The sequence below is a fragment of the Ptychodera flava genome, chromosome 13 (assembly GCF_041260155.1).
Source record: "Ptychodera flava strain L36383 chromosome 13, AS_Pfla_20210202, whole genome shotgun sequence".
Taxonomy (NCBI): Eukaryota; Metazoa; Hemichordata; class Enteropneusta; family Ptychoderidae; genus Ptychodera; species Ptychodera flava.
This window is the reverse complement of record NC_091940.1, coordinates 30,234,375-30,255,291: the sequence shown is the minus strand read 5'-3', so window position 1 is coordinate 30,255,291 and position 20,917 is coordinate 30,234,375. Positions and strand designations below refer to the sequence as shown.

The window sequence follows — 20,917 nt, the reverse complement described above, 5'->3', positions numbered from 1 at the left end:
CAGGAATTTCATGGCACAACAACTTACAGAGCTAGAATCTATACTATTTCAGTAGCGCTACTACAAACAACTAAGTACAACATCGCGCTGTTGAATACATTTCACCTATCAGTTGTCTACTTTAGGTTCTTTTTACCAGCGCTATCATCATATTACAGCACGCATACACAGATATAATATTTCCAGATCATTTGAGTTGGACATTTTCAAAATGCGCTAGTGTAGCTACGTTTTGATTGTCCCAGCTTTTTCCTTTTGTTACTTACAGTGTGTTTTTATACCGGGACTGGGCTTCCGACGTGGATCGTACAAGTGCGTCTGCAAGAAAGGCACCTACTTCCCCGACGTGACCGCCGAGAACCATTTTTTCAATGGCACCGAACTGGAGAGGGAGTACGACAAGTCGCTGCTCGGGGAACACAACACTTTCCACCAGGTCCGGTGTCTGCCTTGCGGAGCGGGGTGTGAGGAGTGCACGGACGGCAGGTCCTGCATTCTGCACCTTGATTGGACGATGAGAACGGCCGTACTGATCATACAGTGTGCTGTGATTAGTTGCACCACGACGCTTATTTGGTTTACCATAAAATACAGCGGAGTTAAGGTTTGTTTATTTTTATTCAACTGACGAAAAGTGGTAGCAACCTAGTCTCGGCGGTCGACATTGTGATATAAACTGATGCGACATTGTGATATAAACTGATGCGATTTAGTTTCATCTGAAACGAACAAGAGAAATAACGCAAAACAACAACAACAACAACAACAATTTTACATCAACATCACTCAAAAATATCATCAGTTCTTCAAACGCATTGTATGACATGTAATAACGTACGATGCGTTTGGGGACAGATATTTGGACTCTCACTTGTTTACATTTCCTTTCTGATCTACCACCTGTTGGCGCTCATTACAAAGCTCTTTAAGTCAGAAAAATTTCATCGTCTTAGTTTTCTGAAAATTCTAATTTTATTTTTCCCAATAGATTTAGCACTGGGATAGATAGTGGCCATTTTGAATAGATACATCGGTAAATGTTAAGTAATTTGTTTCTCTGTTACCAAACTTTGTACGGTGACCCCTGATTTTTGTTCTTGCTTTGGTAAGAGAATGGTTGAAAGTTTCATTGAGGAAAGTTCGAGAAAAAGTTTAAGTCTTTCACTTTCGCGGCGCATGCTACCTCAACCAAACAAAGTTTTTCTCTTTGTTCAATGATATCACTATTTGTTACTTCATCTCCAAGAGAGATCCCACCACATTCTCTTAATGTTTTCTAAATACACGTAATGCCATGCGTGTCTTTGATATTCTTTCCAGGTCGTGAAAGCTGCGAGTCCGGTGTTACTTCGGATTATACTGCTCGGGTCATTAATTCTTTACTGTCCGGTGAGTGTGCAGCCATTCTACCGTTACTTATACAATTCATCAACCATTATTGTCTGACAAGTTGCGAGGCATATACGAGGCCACGTACACAGACTTAGAGACTTTTGCTGCTCTGTTTGAAAATTTGATTTGCGGTATTTGATTAAGGTTCCAGAATGCATTGGGGTCACATGTCAATGCATATCGCTTCATTAAAGGGACTGTTGTCAACTTTATCTCTGAACAAATTGGTTTGCTGGACACCGACGTCATATAAATACTTAATGTTGAAAAGCACAAATGCGATCGCAAGAGCCGGCGGTTTAGGACGCGGTGGGGCTTTTCTGTTGTGGGTTGAGACAACGTTTCGCTCTCAAAATATCACTTCATGTCTTCTTTATCCCAACAACTTTGCATCAAAGACGCGAAACTGCGAGCTAAATGTGATCACCGCTAGCGAGAGGCATGACAAACTACGGTTAACTTTGAGGCGGCGGCATTTTAGTACGATTAAATAATGCGGCGATGTTGGCAGGTTTATATAAAGGAGACTTCATACATGCTCTAACATTTCGCTGCAACAATATTCTAAACAGAATTTCCTCTTGCTTCAATCGAATTTCCGTTAATCCATTACAATACACGACACTAGATGACATTAAATTACATTACATAGTATTGCATTGTATGACATAACATTGCATTACATTGTATTGCATTACATTACATTATATGGCATTGCACTGCATGACATAATATTGCATTACATTGTATTGCATCGCATTACATTACATTACATTACATTACATTACATTACATAACATCACATTACATTACATTAAATTACATTACATTACATTACATTACATTACATTACATTGCATTACATTACATTGCATTACATTACATTACATTACATTACATTTCATTACATTACATTACATTACATTACATTACCCATTAATTCATTGCAATTTCCAACTCAGTTCCTTACTGTGCTAGGTAAAAGTTCCGCAGTGATTATTAGTCCCCGCGGCGTACGAACAAAGTCCGGGGGGACTTATAGATTCGGTCGTGTATGTGCGTCCGTGCGTGCGTCCGTGCTTTAGTGGATCAGTGCGTTCGTTCACCCAAATTTCTCTGAGATGCTTTGGGCGATTTCTTTCAAACTTGGTTCAAGGTTAATACACTATACCATACACATGCAAGTCGATTATTTTTTTTGATACAAGCCAATATGGCTGCCAGGCGGTCATTTATTTATGTCCAGAGCCATTACTCAGACATGCCTTGATAAAGTTCCCTTTTATTTAAACTTGCACAAGGATAAGAAACTATGACTTACTCAAGCATATAAAAAATCTTCATAATATGATCCAATGCGGCCATGAGCCATTACTAAGACATGCCTTGACAAATGTATTTAAACTTAACACAAGACAACACATTACATCTTTAACTTACATAAGCTTATCAAATATCTTCATGATACAATCCAATATGGCTGCCCGACGGCCATTTTCTTGCAATGTTTCTAATGTCCAGAGCCATTACTAGGACATACCATGACAAATTTCTTCTAAACTTGGCAGAAGGACAAAACACTATGACTTACATACATCTGTCAAACGTCTTCATGATACGATCCAATGAGCCATTTCCCTACTTTCACCATAAGACAGCACACAATTTGTATACAGTTTTGTGAAAATGCTGTTTTGTTAGTTTTTAGTCCCCACGGACACCGTCCGGGGGGACTTATAGGTTTGGTCATGTCCGTGCGTGCGTGCGTGCGTGCGTGCGTCCGTTCACGCTGATATCTCAGAGACGCCTGGAGCAATTTCATTCAAAATTGGTACAAGGATTATTACCTATGCCATACATATGCACGTCGTTTTGTTTTACGATCCAATTCAATATAGCCGTATGGCAGCCATTTTGTTTCCTCTATTTGATGCCGGTGCGTATGTTCATGCAAAATTCTCAGTGATGCTAGGAGCGATTCCATTCAAACTTGATACATAGATTACTCTATTAGTAATATGCACATGGATTTTTGTTTTGATCCAGTCTAAAATGGCTGCGTGGCGGCCATTTTGTTTCCAATATTTGACGACTGTGCGTTCGTTCACGTAAATTTCTCAGCGATGCTGGGCGTGATTTCATTGAAAGTTAGTACATATATTAATCTCTATCACATATATATGCATGCCAATTTTTGTAATGATTCAATCAAAAATGGTTGTGTGAAGGCCGTTTTCTTTCCTGCATTTGATATCCATCCACAGGGTCCCCAGGTTTGATCCACAGGGGTTCCAGGATGAAATTAATAGTAATTAATGCTGTGTCCATGCATACGAGCTAATGAATGCAGATACCTGAGATATTCCTGTGCCAAATCTTTTTAGTCCCCACGGACACCGTCCGGGCGACTTATAGGTTTGGTCATGTCCGTGAATCCGTGTGTGCGTGCGTTCGTGCGTCTGTGCATGCGTGCGTGCGTGTGTCTGTTCATGCAGATATCTCAGAGATGCCTGGAGCGATTTCATTTAAACTTGGTACAAGGATTACTTCATATGTCATACAGATGCACTTTGATTTGTTTTGTGATACGATTCAATATGGCTGCCAGGTGGCCATTGTATTATGATTTTTTCATGTACAGAGCCATTACTCAGTCATGTTTCAACCGATTTTATTCAAAGTTGGTACAAGGACATTGACCAATGTCATAGCTGTGCACATCAATTTGTTTTGTGATACGATCCAATATGGCTGCCAGGTGCCCATTTTATTACGATTTTTTCATGTACAGTACAGAGCCATTAGTCAGACATGTTTCAACTGATTTTATTCAAAGTTTGTACAAGGACATTGACCAATGACATGCACATTGCTTTGTTTTGTGATACGATCCAATATGGCCATCATGTGGCCATTTTTTTACCTTTTTTCATGTCCGGATTCATAACTCAGACATGTATCAAGCAAATTTATTCAAAGTTGGTACAAGGAGATTGACCAATTTCATACATATGCACATTGATTTGTTTTGTGATACGATCCAATATGGCCGCTGTGTGACCATTTAATTATGATTTTTTCATGTTCTGAACCATAACTCAGACATGTATCAAGCGAATTTTATTTTTATCATAGACCTAATGAAGAGGACTTTATCCTCTCTGAGGACCTGTAATCAAAGCACCCATTAACAAGTGGGGACTGTGTCATCAACGATGACTTGTTGTGTTGTGATATTGAATAAAAGTGAACTACAGGAATGCCAGCCGCCTTTCAAGCCGAGAAATTTCTTGTAATACGACAATCAAACTAGCTGAAACTTAGTACGAATCTGAATCTATCTTCGACAAAACCATTACATCGACAGATATAATCAACTGACCTGTATTTCTGTTTGTGCCCAGTACTTTCCAGTCAAGTCGTGTTTTAATCTTTTGAGATTAAAATTGAGCTTCATACATTGCCAGGTCAACTCACCTACAGACATGTTCCATGTGAGGGCCTTCTACGCCTGCCCACCCATATACATCTTTTTCACAAACCAACACTCAAGACTTCATAAAACCACATGGCAACAATTGATCACACATCCAACTATTTCTAAAATTAATTCCATTCGTAGTACACATACATCATACAGCGATTTCTCCACCATTTTAAGGATATCTATTGACCTGCAGTATATCACTTCACTATCATTTCCATCAGTGGTTTCCAAATTCATTAACCAAGTGGGGACTATGTCATTGACAATGACTTGTTGTCCCACAAAACACTTTTACCATGTGAAATTTTTCATGATCACCTGGAGTTATCTTAACATTTTCTAGAAAAATTTCCTAAAGGAGGGTATATGTTTCTCAGCATATTTTGACCTTTTAAATATTTCTCTCTAGTGTACCTTGCGACTGATCATCTATAAGGTTATCCGTAACTGGGGGACTTTAGCTAGGGCGGCAATCATTGGCTGGGAGTCATCAGTTTTCTGATTTGTTTTCGTTTTGACCCGTGAGACGTTCTTCCGTCTGTTCCAATTCATTTTGTTCTGCCCGAGCCAATCTCAAACAGATCTAGACTACCTTACTTTGAAGAAATACTTAACCTTCAGGAAGGGCACTTCAACTTCGCTTGATATTAGCTCGTGGCCACCGATATTACATTTCTGAGACTCAGTGGCGCACCAGAACTTTTCATAAACGACACCGTTGTTTCCGACACGGAAGTCGGATTTCGCTACGGGTAGCAGGTGCGCACTGCAACCAAAGCCAAATTTTTGCTCGCCCGGTCATGAAATCTTGCGTCAATTATGGGCAAAACTACCTTGATTATCTCCGGCAATCACTTCTTTAGGCGCTGCAGGTCAATGCACACAAGTCTCGAAAAATATCTCAAATGTACCCCGTGTACATATATTACCTCAGTAGGAAAGCACAGGACCGTAAGACGAATATAATCCTAAATGAGATGGGTGGCCCAGAGACTCAGCCGGTATTTATTGTGGCAGTGTGACTGTGAAATTACGCACTTGCGCATTTGCAAAAGCCTTCCCCTTTCTATTATGTGATTCTGTTGGCAAAGCAACGTGGCAGAGTAGAGTCTAGTGCAGAGTAGAGCGCGGGCAGACAGAGATATGATCCCAGAGTTCCAAAGTGATTTTATATAAAGTTTCTCCTGAGTATAACCTGGGCAAGATTTCATCATCGACACAGCGTTCATATGATGCCATCACAATTTTGAATTACTCACTAAGAACCTAGGTTTTAAAGTTTGCAAAGCATGGGGAATGATTAGTCATATAAATGTATATAGCTTTCGCAAAATACCCATTACTCCTGCTGGTAAATATATTACAATTTATAACGTTCGTATATTGAAAACGCAAGGCTTCTTCTTTGACGGTCTATTGTTCACCATTTTCACTATGTCGGCAGTGTTGTGTATCTTCTTGCCCGAAAAGGTTAGCTTGCAGAACATGGGAGCGATATTTGTCAAATTCTATTTTAAAGCAAGAATTTCATAAAGTGGAAACTAAATATCGGATCACTGAAGTGGGACGTCGGCAACTTGACGTTTCTTCTACCACGAGTTCATTCACTCAGCCGACCAGCTTCAAGTTGCGAAGTTTAACTTTAACCCAGTTTGCAAGCGGTGTCACAAATCTATTTTGGCTCGATATTTCACATTAAATGACACTTTCTTCCCCTCTTATCTTGTTCATTCACTAAACATTTTTTTTGTTGAAGTAACAGCAGCTTGATTAGCCGCAACAACCGAAAGTAATAGTGTTCTTAACGCTGGATCGTGCAACGGGTCAAAGGTCGCAATGACTTCCAGACTAATTTACCAAATTGTCGATCTCAGTGTAGTTTGATTGCATGGCTAAATAAGTGTCTCCTAGAAAGTGCGCCATGGAGGCAAAGATATCGATCCCTACAAGACAGTTGATATTTCACTCTGACCATCCCAAATCGACGACTAACAGTGAACAGTATAATGGATCCAGGCAGCGTTCAAACCAGTGCGGAATAAGAGTGGGCGAAATCGAAGGCAATTATTCTAGATAAAATTATCCATTCACCTCTTACACTTCACACTTTATCTCCATCGGTTACTCTCGTGAAGCCGTTGCGACTTGCCGACGAAAATGTGTGAAAAAATCCCGTCAATGGTCGTACAAGAAAGCCGGAAAGGTCGCGCCGGCGTGACAATATTGTGTTCTTTCGCCAAATTGAGTCTACTTGTAAGGCCGTTAGGTTCTTGGCATGTGTCAATTGGACACACAAAGATTCAAATAGCGTGAAGAACGGAACACGGAAAGGCAAAGTGCCTGCAGTTTGTCTCAAAACATTTCCCCGTCCATGAACAGGAAATGCATACACCATCTCTAGCCTTCAAGATGTTGGAACATCATTTTTTGTAAAAGGTTGAGACGGGAGGCGACCTTTAAGAAGAATCACTGCTGCTCCTTCTCAAACCACACTTAGGGAGTCACGTCTTGAAGCGGACCAAGAGGGAGATGTCCCAAATGCAGGTTTACTTATGCTAATCGTAAACGAATCGCTTCGATGCATTATATATAGTATAAAAAAATGAAAGGTTACTTCTGTTGCTGGTAATTTTACAACTGAGTCAAATGTCTCAGGAAGATTACTTGCCATCAATCCTCATCAGTAATTTCAATTTTTACGTGCGCAATATCTCTCTTTTTACTTCTTGTTATAAAATGGAAAATTAAATGCATCAGTTGTTCCATAAAGAAACATCCTAGGCATTCAAATCAAGACACTATTATTGCATACAAATTCATTCACTGTATTATCTCCGGTGCGTGTGTGTGTGATTGTGAGAAATTCAAATAAATATGCGTTTTCCCATGTAGGAGATAGTTAGAACTGGCCTCAAAACCCAACATTAATGGTATTAGTTCAATGTTTTATTCATGCATGCTTTGCTCAGGATAGCTTTACACTCTTCTATTCAAATCTTAAGAATAAGAACTAGGGATTTCCTTGCAATATATATTCGTTGACAAATAATCTTATATGTAAGATGCAAAGTGACTGACAGTCCATGCAGTATCTCTATATGGAACCTTAAATAATTCAAATCATCTTATATTTAAGATGCAAAGTGACTGACAGTCCATGCAGTATCTCTATATGAAACCTTAAATAATTCAATAAAAAATACACGAAAACTTACGCAATACGGTGTCAAAGATTGTTAACGTTGTTAATCGACAGCAATGGTGAAGCTAATTTTATAATTTTTAACCTTTCAAACATGTTCGGTACGTTAAGCAATAGCAAGATTGTAATGTCAGTCCTAAGTAAAAATCAACGGTAAAAATTGAAGGTATACAGTCACATGTAATCTAAATATGCCCAAATATGGTCAAAGTGGCGTTCCTTGGTATTCAAAATGCCCATGTGGGGGCGCTGTTTTTAAAAAGCGGCCACCCGCTTAAAATCTGTGATTTGTTAGATTTTCTCTTTCCATGTTAACTGTGGCAAAAATGGAACAGGTGACAGTATACCTTATTTAACTTTGGGGGTTTCAAAACGAGTTCACATATACACAAGCTTTGAGAGCTGTAAAATATGACACCGAGGCGCTTTCTACCTTATCTTGTCCTCGTATATCTCTAAAATCCAACTTTCAATTTTCTGTCACTAGATTTTAATCAGCTACTCCAAGCCTTCCAACGTCACCTGCGCATTAATACCTTGGTTCAATGAAGTTGGATTTGCGATATCATACGGAGCTCTCTTATTAAAAACATGGAGGTAAGTCGAGAGTGTACTTGCTCACGGAGGTGTGGATTTTAATTTCGGTTTCGAATCAAGAGAGCATGGATTCGGTGTGTTTTTTTGTTGTAGTTTGGCTTTGGGTGAAAAGTACATGGCGCCTTGGTTGGCTCTGGCGTTTATGAGTAAATAATAGGACAGGTAAGGCTTAGTGAATTCATGAAGAAAAAATTAACCCGACTGAATGAAAGAATGCAACGTGGCAAGGTGAGAGGAGGTGGACATACGGATGGGTGTACACACTATCAGGGCGGTAAACTCCTGAAATCTTTCACCCGGAAATTTCCGACTGAGATTAGGATAGTGTTTCGGGTTTCACGGGGGCAAAGTACCTCATTAAACAGACCTGGGGCAGCAGGCCCATTAGCAAACCTGTGATCTCCGTCAGAAAAGACAGTCAAGGATTGTAACAGAAGCTGTGACACATGTCTGTATACAGTGCTGTGTGTTCAGGTCTGTGTGACAGTCTTAATTTTGACGCAGACAGATATGTGACAGGGGGTCTGAAATGTTTGCTTAAATGCTCCCTCTAACGACAAACTCGTTTCGCAGAAAAGCCAATTTATGTTCAAAATCAAAAATCCTAACCTACAGTAAGCACCAAAATTTATGGAAATTCGCCCCTCGATATTAAAAGACTTTAACTTTTGCCCAAACTTTCCGTAGTCCTTTTCCAGATCAATAAAATCAGGGGTCACCATACTTGAGACACACATTACCGCATATTTACCGACTCTAAATTCAAAATAGCTGACTCCCCTGTGTTAATTTAATCCAATGGAGAAAAATTAAATTTTCCTATTTAAAAATAAGCCAGTGAAATGTTTAGATACTCTATAAGCTTCAAAATGAGCCCCTACTCAAGTTGTAGATTTGATAAGCATTGTAAAAGTTTGAAAGTTTGATTTTCTGTCTGTAAACACAAGTACAGTGATCATACATAATCTACATATAAGTTCTTTCAGTACATTTAGACCAAGTAAGGGCCTCACCGGTGTCAAAAACTGTGAGACAAAATTTGATGACGTAAACATTCCCCGCTGCAGCAGAAACTGATCACCCCCATCACGGACATGTTCTATAATCTGCCGTGAATGTTGAATTCTTTGCCGTGTAAATTGATGGATGGGCATGGCCTAGCTAGGGATGTGACTGGAAGGGTAGACTGAGATTGGTGGATGGATGGTTGGATTGATGGATGGATGGATGGACGGATGTATTAATTGACGTGTTGATCAATGGCTGGTCTGATGGATTAGAAGGACGCAAGACTGACTATAGACTATAAATCATCGCGATTCGCCGCGATTAGACGGCCGGGGCATATCTCAAGATTTTCTTGAAATTTTCAACAATTGTCAGTGACTACAAGCCGAGCCGCGACTTGTAGCCGTCATGAAAACACGTACACAGCAGGACTCACGTTCTCCATTGTTGCCTGTTTTACGTTTAATATTTTTTGAATGTGTGCTTCTTGATCAGATACCCTTGTTCTGATCTGTGAATGTGAGTTGATACCATATATGAAATGCCCGCTCTACACCAGTGGTGTTTTTATGATGTCTACAATTATAGGACAAACTTGAAGTCATTTATAATTGTTGCCATATCAATTAGCCTTTCGCCAATTCCAGGTAAATTGTAAAACGTCGATCACAGCTGTCTAATAGGAGAATTGTGATAATTTCTGGGGTAAAAGAACAGACATTTACTCTGAAATATAACCCCGATGCACAATCGAAATCAATATAAAGATTACCTTCCAATTTATACTGAAAAAAAATAGTATCTCAATCAAGACTCGATTTGAAGGTGAAACTCAAAGTTTTAAGCTTCATGTAACATCGATGTAGGGAACTGCATTCGACGTGCAGCAAAGCAGTCGAGAGGCTTGTCGTATCTCATTCAGAACACAACTGAGAATACAGCGGAGAAACGTCAGAGATAAAACTGTCTCCGACGAGAACAACCCTCCGGGCGCCCTTATAGAATAATTCATAATAAACGCCACCATCAACAACAAGGTATGGGGGTTCTAAATGTTTGTCATGATATCGTCTTTAATCGCTATAAAATTTTAATGCGATTGACAAAATGCCACACGCGTTCATTAATATATGTCACGTACCCCCGTTTCATCGGCTGTGAAGAAGACATAACAGAAATCTATTTAGCCGAACTTTCAATGACCTAAGCATCGATTCATAAATCAAGCGACTATTCTGTTTTTGTCATTCTTTACAGCGGCAATAGATTTTTCTAAAGTACCCTCTCTTTTATTGACCAATTTCAATTTTTTAGAGACTTGAATAACACCTCTGTAAGCTCTAGAGCGAATTGAATGGCCATTTGTCATCGTTAGATCGAATCAACTTCTCTTTCCTCTCGATTTATCGTCTGAGGCTGATTTATTCAATACCCCCCCCCCCCGCAAGATTTCGATTCAATCTAAACAGTCGTTTAAAAAATCATGGCGGGTATAACAAGTCCCGTTGATAAGGTCCACAACGTGATTGAACTTCGCCCTCAACCGAGGTGATTTATTCTCCCCTCCAGGGGCCAATCGTCGGTCGTTGATTTGACTTCGTCACGTCCATTCGGAATTAAAACGATAGCGTTTGAGAGTTTAAGAGAGACAAACCCTATAGCGATGATAAAGTCTCTGGCTTCATTTACGAGTATTTTATTGCTCTCGCTGCATTCCAACTTGACCCCTGTGGTCATGTCAACACCGCAAATTTTCCAAAATGGTGGATGGCGTCCATGCTATCTGTCTCTCAATTGACTTAAAACTGTCACAAGTGGCATACACATAGCTCTAGTTTATAACGCCATTAACAGAGATTTCCCATCGGATACAAATAAACAATACCACTGTTTTAGCAACTTTAGACACGGAAATTGTTTGTGCACTGACGACACCGTACGAGTGATGGCTGACGGTGAAGAAACGGCCCCGCTGTGGGATAATGAATCTTTGAGTTCAAGAGTTATCTATTGATCGCATATAACTTCATACGGCTTTTATACGTGTACAGAGTGAACAATTTAGTAAAGTTGTCACCGTATACATTCGTTTGATTTGACTAGACAGCACATTGAACCATCCCCTCGAGTTTCGACGGTATTGCTGGCAAACGATTCAAATTTCTGATTCCGTACAACTCAGGATGAAATGGCGGGGGATTTGCTCTTACTACCAGTCGACAGACAATTCTCAAGACACCGTCTGCCAAACTTGCCGATAACCATGCAACATCCTAATGGTCTGACAGGTCATTACATCAAAGGTGTAGACAGACGCCACAGGAAGAGGACATGGCCGGAGGCACTCAAACATCGCTCGCCAATTTCCTAGCCCGTTGAATGATGAGTTGTTGAATCTGAGAGATTCTCTTAGACTTAGGGGAGAACCATATTTGATTTCTGGGGGGGGGGGGGTATGGAGGAAAAGGGTATGGAAGCAAATTTTTTTTTCCTGTCAGAGTGACAGCAATTTTTTTTTTCTACTGTCAGGCCTGCATCAATTTTTTTTTTCATATGGAGTAGCAGTGCAATTTTTTTTTTTATCGGTCATCAAGTTTGTAATGCGTTGTAAAGGGAGCCGTCATTATTTACGGCCTGAAACTCTGAAATTTCGAGTGACCCCCCCCCCCCACCAACCATGATGAATTTGAGTAACCTCCCTCTCTAACTCTGAAATTTTGACTGATCCCCCACTTAGAAAAGTTTAATACCAATACATGTAATTGTAAAATTTACAAAATACAGCAACAGTAAAGACCTTCAAATCCTGATGTACCCTGCTAGACTATCATCAGTTATCTCATGATGGTTCAAAAAAGGTGAACACATCAAAATGAAATTCAAAGTCACAATAAAATAAAGATATAAAAGATCACGCAGTATCTAATTATATAGTATATTGTTTAATTTGGATGGATATTATGACAGGGTTTTCACTAGGATATCTGACCGGGCAGAATTTGAAAGTACAGGGGGAGAACATGAGAGGCTTAGGGGGAAAGTGTCACAGGGGCTTTCCCTATCTTGGATGGAAAGTTTTAAGGTATTGATGTGTGCAATGGTGCAGTCTGGTGCAAACTGAGAGGTGTTTTTAATTTTTTAACTAAGTGAAACTGTCAGAATACCCAAGGGGGAGAGCACGAGAGGGGGGTTCCCCCTCTCGTATTGGGAATTTTGAGAAATTGATGTGTTTAATGGTGCAATCTGAGAGGAGTTTCAGTTTATTTTGCACTCGGTAAAACTGTTTGAAAATGACATTGAACACTGATATTTTTTACATTTTTTGCATGATCAGTTTTTGAGTCACAATATTCAACAACCAAACAATGACAATACAATGTGTGAAAAACAGTTCTGTTTGCCAGAGACTGAAGACAAATGAATATACAGGAACGGAAAATCTGTGACCTTCTTGTGTCATTTCTCCAGCTGCCAGCTTCTAATGAAAAGCCTGAATATGGTATGTTTGCGATCCGGTGTTTGTGGTCAGAAAAACAAGGCTCACACATTGTATTTCATTATATTTGTTGTTCCTCAATTTTTCATTGTCAAGCTACATCTTTCTAACAAATTTATATTGATCAAATAATATATTGGTTTAACACTAGTTTATTGACTCCTGTCTTGTGTTTTAAATTTTCACAATTTACAGAAGTCAAATAGTCCCCTTTAGATAGTGCCTATGCCATTGAGATATTGCAACAGCAATCCTGAAATATGATTTCTTGGGTCAGAAATGGGAAGGAAAACATTGAGTGTACTGAGGTGTAAAGTAGACCTATGTAGTGCATGCTTATATCATAAGTGCTGGGAAAAGAAACATAAGAATTGCTTGTGGTAAAACATTTGCGCCGCCTATGGCGGCGCGCCGGCAAAGAATACATGAGAATAAGGTTTCCAAATTTTGCTTATTTCTGGTGCATTGTGACAATTTTTTTTTCTCTTCTGTCTGTTATGACAATTTTTTTTTCTCAGGCCATGACAGGATCAATTTTTTTTTTCTTCTCTCTCACCTGGTGACAAATTTTTTTTTCTCAAAATCCTCCATATCCCCCCCCCAGAAATCAAATGGTTCTCCCTTAGTATCATTGACTACCACCGCCAAAATTGATATAGATCCGGTGGAAGACGGCAGGAAGTTGTCGCGAGACGTGATGTAATATCTCATATGACGTATGTATGTATGTATGTATGTATGTATGTATGTATGTATGTATGTATGTATGTATGTATGTATGTATGTATGTATGTATGTATGGATGGATGGATGGATGGATGGATGGATGGATGGATGGATGGATGGTGGATGGATGGATGGATGTTTACCTACATTGTGTTTCTGTGGACATAAACAATTCTCGATGCGTATAGCACAAGTGATATTGATAGGGTACATGTATATTGAGTAAACAAGTGAAACCTTGACGTGTACTCGTTGCGTGTATGGATTATTGCAAGTTGTCAATACAGCCTGAGTACGATGTAATCTTCGCATGGAATGTTTAGAAAAGAACAATCCTCTATTAACAAATCCCCTATTAAAGTTTGTGTTTTTCATGGGTCTTGAAATGTGAATACTTACACAAGCCAGTGAAAACTTCGTTTAGCCTATGAGCTTCAAAATGAGATCCTATAAGGGGTAGCTCAAAAATACTGTAAAAATTTTAGAGTTCGAATTTTTGTACCCCGGGGCACACTTAACATGATAAATGTTGCTTTCTTATCCTTATATTTGTACTTTTCCAGAATTTCTGTTGTATTCAGAGTTCGTTCAGCGGCCCGTGTCAGAATCACGGACAAGGACCTTATAACGAGGCTTGCATTCATAGTTGCCGTGTTCATCGGCTACGTCACGATATGGACGATAGTTGACAGGCCGCAAGTGGTGAACACACACACGCTATCAGGGTTGAAAACTACACAGTGCTCACTCACATGGTGGGACCACGCAGCAGCCGGGGGTAAGTGTCGACAAGTACAACAGCTAACCTACAGACACCTTCATAAGGTGATGAGTTCATTACCCTACCGAGGTCGCAAATACAGTCACCACCTAATAATTCTTGTAGAGGTTGTTGCACATGAAATCCTAACATTATTAAACAGATCCGCATTTTACGCATCGACGGGACCGATGTTGAGCGCCAACGTGTTATTTCTTTCGCGCGCTTTTTCGATGCGCACGAAATCTCTTGAAGGCCAAAGTTGAGAGCGTAAACAGTCTGGACAATATCGTTGTCAGCTATTTGTAATTTGCACGCAGAAATTTTCAAGTGCAGAAGAACAGGACTAATAACTCGGCCTTTTCTTTTGCAGTATTTTGAAAGTCCCCATATAATAAACGCCTTTGACAGTGTTGGCGCCATTTTCATTCTGAAATCGCATCTTCAGCGCGGATGTCGTGCGCTCAGCAGGCAGACTTTGTTCTCCGTGTCTCCTCGATATACGCTTTCTTTGATTCAGGCCATCAAGACGTCAGCGTAGGTTTGAATCGGGTTATGAAATACTAAACAGCTCTGAGTCGGACAAACACCACAATTTAAAATACCACTTAAGACCCGTAAGTTGACTTCCTTGAGAAGTCACTCAGACTGAGATGAGTGACCGGATCCCTGGAAAGTTGATGTGTAACATCCGCCAGGAAACAATGACATCTGACGTTAAGTTTCCAGTTGACAAAATAAAACAAAACCTGTCTACTATCCTCCCGAAGCTTCAGTGTTCAGTCATTAACCTTTTAAAAATGATGACAGATCTCAGTTGAAATCCTTTCCTAATATTGGTACATTTCGCTGACTTCTTGGACAATAAAGTTTATTTTGCGCCGAGTACAGTTGAGCATTATGCCGAAATATCTTGATCCTGTTCTGTACGTGTCCTTGGTTAAGTCGAATTACATTATTTTATAAAACCCCTTACAAGCTTGGAAAACATCAGAACAAAATTAGGGATTGAGTGAGCCGCTAATGTATCAACCAGCCCGCAAAGGATAGTCTACATATCCAATTATACCTTAGTCTAAATGTAAAAACCTGCTCATACACCGCGACATGTTGTGTCCACTTCGCGAATATGGAACATTTTGCTCGAGGGTTTGTCATGGAATTATTTTTGTTTTAAATGGACGAAAACACATCCATTCAGAGCCATTTGGGATTCTCAAATATGTTTTGATCGACAGATAAGACAGATATAATTTCAGGTTTAGGGGGATCCATGCATGTCCGTAGTCATTAAAAGTTGCCTGCAGAGTAGAGAGTATGGAACGACCTTTTTAATTCTTGTTTTCCAAGGGATGGTAAATGCCTGAATATATCCGTGGAAAGTTTTTTTATTATACCAAATTTGCCGAATTCCTCTCGCGAACTTTACAATTTAATGTCTGTTACTGTGAGGACGAGTTCGTTTTTCCATCGGACCTTGAAAGCAAACATTGTGAAATATCTGGAATTCGATTTTATTGACTAGATGCACTATGACTAAGTAAAAGACAGAAACGCTGTTCCTCGTGTAAGTAAATTCATGTAATTGATGTGCCCCAAAATTCTAAATGCAAGAATTGCCCGTGTCACAATTCACAGTTGAAAGTGATCAATAAGATCTCTACCCGTCACGTGACTTGAAGGGGACGAAAAAGTTTGCAAGACAAGACCATCACAACTTCGGGAACTGAAGCTGGCCTTCAACAAAACCGACAGTGAAGTTGCAACTCGGGGCGCGTTAATTTTTTCAATGTTAGCACCCAACATTTTATGCTACAAAGACAGAACTTCTCTAGGATTCGGTAAATCGAAATTTATTCGACAACTTTGTCATCTAGCAATTTTATTAATGCCCCATAATTAATATCAACACAACTGTCGATGCCCAAATGTTGTCGTATTTGAACGATAGAATGCTACAATGCTAACACGTGTCAGGTTTTCGCCAGCCAATGGCTATGTAGTTGATTACCAAAACAATACGACAGTGCATACTGACACAAATTACTTCAAGTACAAAGTAATGATATCTGTCTCTTAAGTTTCATGCATCCTGCAATCTTCAGATAGAAGTGAAAGGATTGTTAGCTCTACACTCATTTATATCTTTTGTGTTGTTATTTATAACGCTCTGCTTTCCGCATCGAGCAATGTAATTTCCCACTAGGATATCTGTATACTTATATATATATATATATATATATATATATATATATATATATATATATATATATATATATATATATATATATATATATTATATATATATATATAATATGCCTGAATATTGGTGAATACCAGTACCACTGTTTAGGTTACGAAATGCTAGCGTCGACTCTAAACGGAATGTTTTGGTCTCGGAGTTCGTTTTACCGCGGCAAAAACGCTTCGTTTAGAGTCTAGGCTAACGAAATGCCTTCTATCACCAGAGTTGGCTGAATGAGTTGAGTCCATGATACTCTAGATCTGGTGGTAACTTCTGTGTTGATAAATTACAACCTACCGTACGATCGACTGATTGTAACAAACCTGAGATGCTACTTGTATTATTGTATGCTGGCCCGGGCAACAAGTTGTGGTGGTTGTTTTTATGTGATCGCTGTCGTTCCGCGACCTCCGGCTCTGGAGAAATTCACCGAGTTTTCACGAACAAAACCACAATATTTGGTGACTGGATTTCACAAAAAATGATGAAAATATAGTAATTGATAGCTGCCGTCCATTTTGAAATTAAGATGTGAAGTGTGTTATGTTTCAATTAAATCAATTTAATCGTGGCCGTTTAAATATAACAATTTTCGAAGTTTGCGTGCACAATATGATGTGAAAGCTGGCATAGTATACATTATTTACGCAGTGTGGTTTATAGCGAACCTGTGTGTACGGTATTACGCTCAGGCTAAGTATTCGAAATGAACAAAATAGGATTTAGTTTTGACTTAATAGCAAGTGTACATTAGGCCATAGACTGCAAAAATATATCAACATTAGAGCAGTACAACTTCACTTAAGTCTCGAGTGAGTCGCGTTCGTCCAACCATGGATATAACTAATGTACGTCTCCGCTGGAAGCCCAGCACAGCACTGGCAACATTTATACACAAGCGGGCAGCCCCTGAGATATTACTCATAAACTAGACTGCGGGATGGTGCACTCCCCGCAGTGGTGTTCAAGCCAGGTATAACAAATGCCTTGGACGTAATGGGAAGTGGACGTCGCAAATCTAATAAACTCCTAACTGCGAAGGCGGCTCTGCAGGAAAGTCGGCGCGTCTTTGAGATGGAACAACTCGGGGAGAAGATATTGACGTCTTGTCGACTTCATCTGAGGAGGTAATAAGAGGAAAATCAAGGCGAAAAAAAATCAGAAATCAGACAAACAAGGAGGGAACAATATGAAGTCCCGAATTATAGTGGTGAAAATTTGGCGCGCAGATCGCTGAAAGTGAGGTTGCTGTCTAGGCGAGAAAAACCTACAGGGGAAATGGAAGTTTCTGCGTGTATAAGTTTAATTACATGATGTGCCCGTAAATGGAGTCAGGACTTCAGCGGCGAATGGAAATGAACACCCCGAGACTCTAATTTCAAATCCCTCTTATGACTGCCGCCGGGGAAAATACATTTCTCACGGATATTCCCAGCCAGTGAGTTCAGAGCCCAATAGAGCGGACACAGGCGCACGCACGTAATACAAGAGGACTTTCAATAGAATAACGCATCGTTCAGTTCAGTCTCATCGTTTCACAAAATCCCCCAGTGTTGTCAAATCTGTTTCAAATCCCCCTTCGCCGTGGAAATAGTGAGATTGTACTTTTAGATGTCATCTTCTGATAGCCACTGGCATTAACTGAAAGAAAGTACATCTATGGATAAGAGAACGTTCGGAGTGAAAGTTGAAACGGTATAAGGATGCGAGAATGCGTTGAAACGGTGCCATCCCAGAAAACCTTACAGATTGCATTGTTGCGGACATGAATTTACCGCCAGTTTGTTGCCGCTGAGGTGTAAACCCACGATAGACATGCGCATCATAAAGTACGCAGAACTGGATATGTTTCTGTCACTCGACAAACACGCTTATTGTCCCCTTGCGTTTCCAGTAAACACATAGCTGATCCAGGTTGCGTGAACACATGTGCAAAACATGTCAAAAACAGGCTTTAATCGCATGACGCTTCGTTGGTCGATGAGTACACGCAGAGCGCAAGTCTTGTTGTATTCATCGCGTTAAGATCAGGTCGGTACGCTTCGAGTGCCAGTGTGTAAGCGAAACTTGAAAGAAAATGTCCAGTGAAAGACATTCAGCTCTTATCTGTTGACATGATTTCCTCTTCCCGTGAGAATTTTATCCAGAAGGGTGACTGATTTTTATTTCCCTGCATGCATTGTAGTTCTTTTTTTCTTGGTGCAGGCATAACCTGGAACTGGTACAGTACATAATGGAATTTGTACACACTCGATTCGACAATTCAAGTTCAATAAATCTATAGAATTTGGGAACCTGTCCCTTGCGATCATGGTTGAAATGTTTTCCGTAATTAAATCCGAATGGAATTACCAGAATCGTTTACTAATAAACACACACCACACACACACACACACACACACACACACACACACACACACACACACACACACACATATATATATATATATATATATATATATATATATATCGAAGTATACAGATGTCCTCGTGGGAAATTACAGTGCTCGATGCTAAGCAGAGCGTTATAAATGAACAAATTTAAGTACAAAGTAAGCTTAATGAAATATATTACTTAAGTTTCTTGCATCCTGCAATCCTCATGATGCATGAAACTTAAGTGATAGATTTCATTACTTTGTACTTGAAGTAATTTGTTTATATATATATATATATATATATATATATATATATATATATATATATATTGGCACAGTTGTTGTACATCAAGGCAATGATATATGCGTGAAAATAAAACATGAGTACCTCTTAAAGATCTTTTTTACTCTCAGTACAAAAGTACCAAAGGGACTTAGTTTTTTCCCTACTGTACTATTGAAATACATGACGAAAAATTAGACACATCAGGCTTCGTGGTTTTTTCTATGGTGAGAGATGATGGCAAAGTATGTCGACGTCACAGTCACTGCAATCAATTTGAATGATCTTCTGATGTTAGTGCGAGCTAGCAAATCGTCGGTAATTTTCAAATTAAACGCGGGTCATGTCTGTTCAATGCTAATTAAATTCAAGTTTACGATTCAAAAATTACACATTAAAAAAAAACCGCGAAATATGAGATAAAACACTTTAAAGAGAAATTCAGTGAAGTCGCCGTTTTGACTGTCAGTTGCGTTTTATGCCGATTTTCTACCGATCATAAAACTGCCCAATCTCTCCTCTGTTAGGTGATAACTTTCGAACACTTACAGAGTCAACGTTCCATAAATTTTCACCGGAAAGTACACGTCGGTATAATTCATTTGGGAAGATGGAAAAACAGGAGAAATAAGTAGTGCCATCGTGCATAATGGCGGACTTATAAAAACCACGCGCGTCGGGTGCACCTGTCCGGCAGAGAAAAAACACGTCACACGCGTTTCCATGGAGAATACCGATGGGAAGGTCCCGATGGCCTGGTAATCAAATCTTCTCAGTAAAAAACACCAAACGACTGATAAATGTTCATCTTCAATATTCGACGATTCAATTACAGACTATCGGACTATACGGGGTGGGGGGGGGGAGAAGAAATTGGTATCATGACAATTTTATGTGCTGGTGTTACGCGCCATTTGCGGTGAAATGTGATAGTTCGAAGTCGTGATGGGAGTCTTGGGGTTTTCAATTGCCCGCATGATATGAGTCATTCGTGTATTGCCTTCGTAAGCCCCGACTCACAGTCCCAACCAACTGTCGTCATTATCGCGACTAACGATCATCATCAGCAATCATCTTGTATTTTGAAAAGAGGTGGCTTAAATGCGTGCCTAACACGTGGTGTTATCTGGCGGAGTAATTTTCCGCCTTGAGGTCAGCGGAGGTTGTCACTTTCCTGTAATCTTTGAGGATGCAAGACCCACGTTTTCGTTCGTCCTGGGCCGATTCAAGCACCCCAAGAGAGATAAAAATACCTCATAGATATAGGAAAGGCGTCTACGTGGGCGAAACTTCCCATTAAACGCAGCCACCGTTTACAAAGCCTAGCTTGGAAACATTCGGCG

At 39.7% G+C, this 20,917-nt stretch overlaps 1 protein-coding gene across 11 annotated transcripts in view; it reads left to right on the top strand.

Moving 5' to 3' along the window:
• The window catches only part of LOC139148129 (probable G-protein coupled receptor CG31760), a 228,956-nt gene that overhangs the window by 192,978 nt on the left and 15,061 nt on the right, over nucleotides 1–20,917 (top strand). For all 11 annotated transcript variants that reach the window (XR_011555884.1, XR_011555883.1, XM_070719430.1 and 8 more), the window contains 4 exons: nucleotides 269–604; nucleotides 1,321–1,389; nucleotides 8,569–8,678; nucleotides 14,472–14,686. Coding sequence is in view for 9 of the 11 variants with exons in the window: in XM_070719430.1 (XP_070575531.1) it covers nucleotides 269–604; nucleotides 1,321–1,389; nucleotides 8,569–8,678; nucleotides 14,472–14,686 (730 nt within the window). In the remaining 2 variants the exon portion in view is untranslated. The remainder of the gene's footprint in view (nucleotides 1–268; nucleotides 605–1,320; nucleotides 1,390–8,568; nucleotides 8,679–14,471; nucleotides 14,687–20,917) is intronic.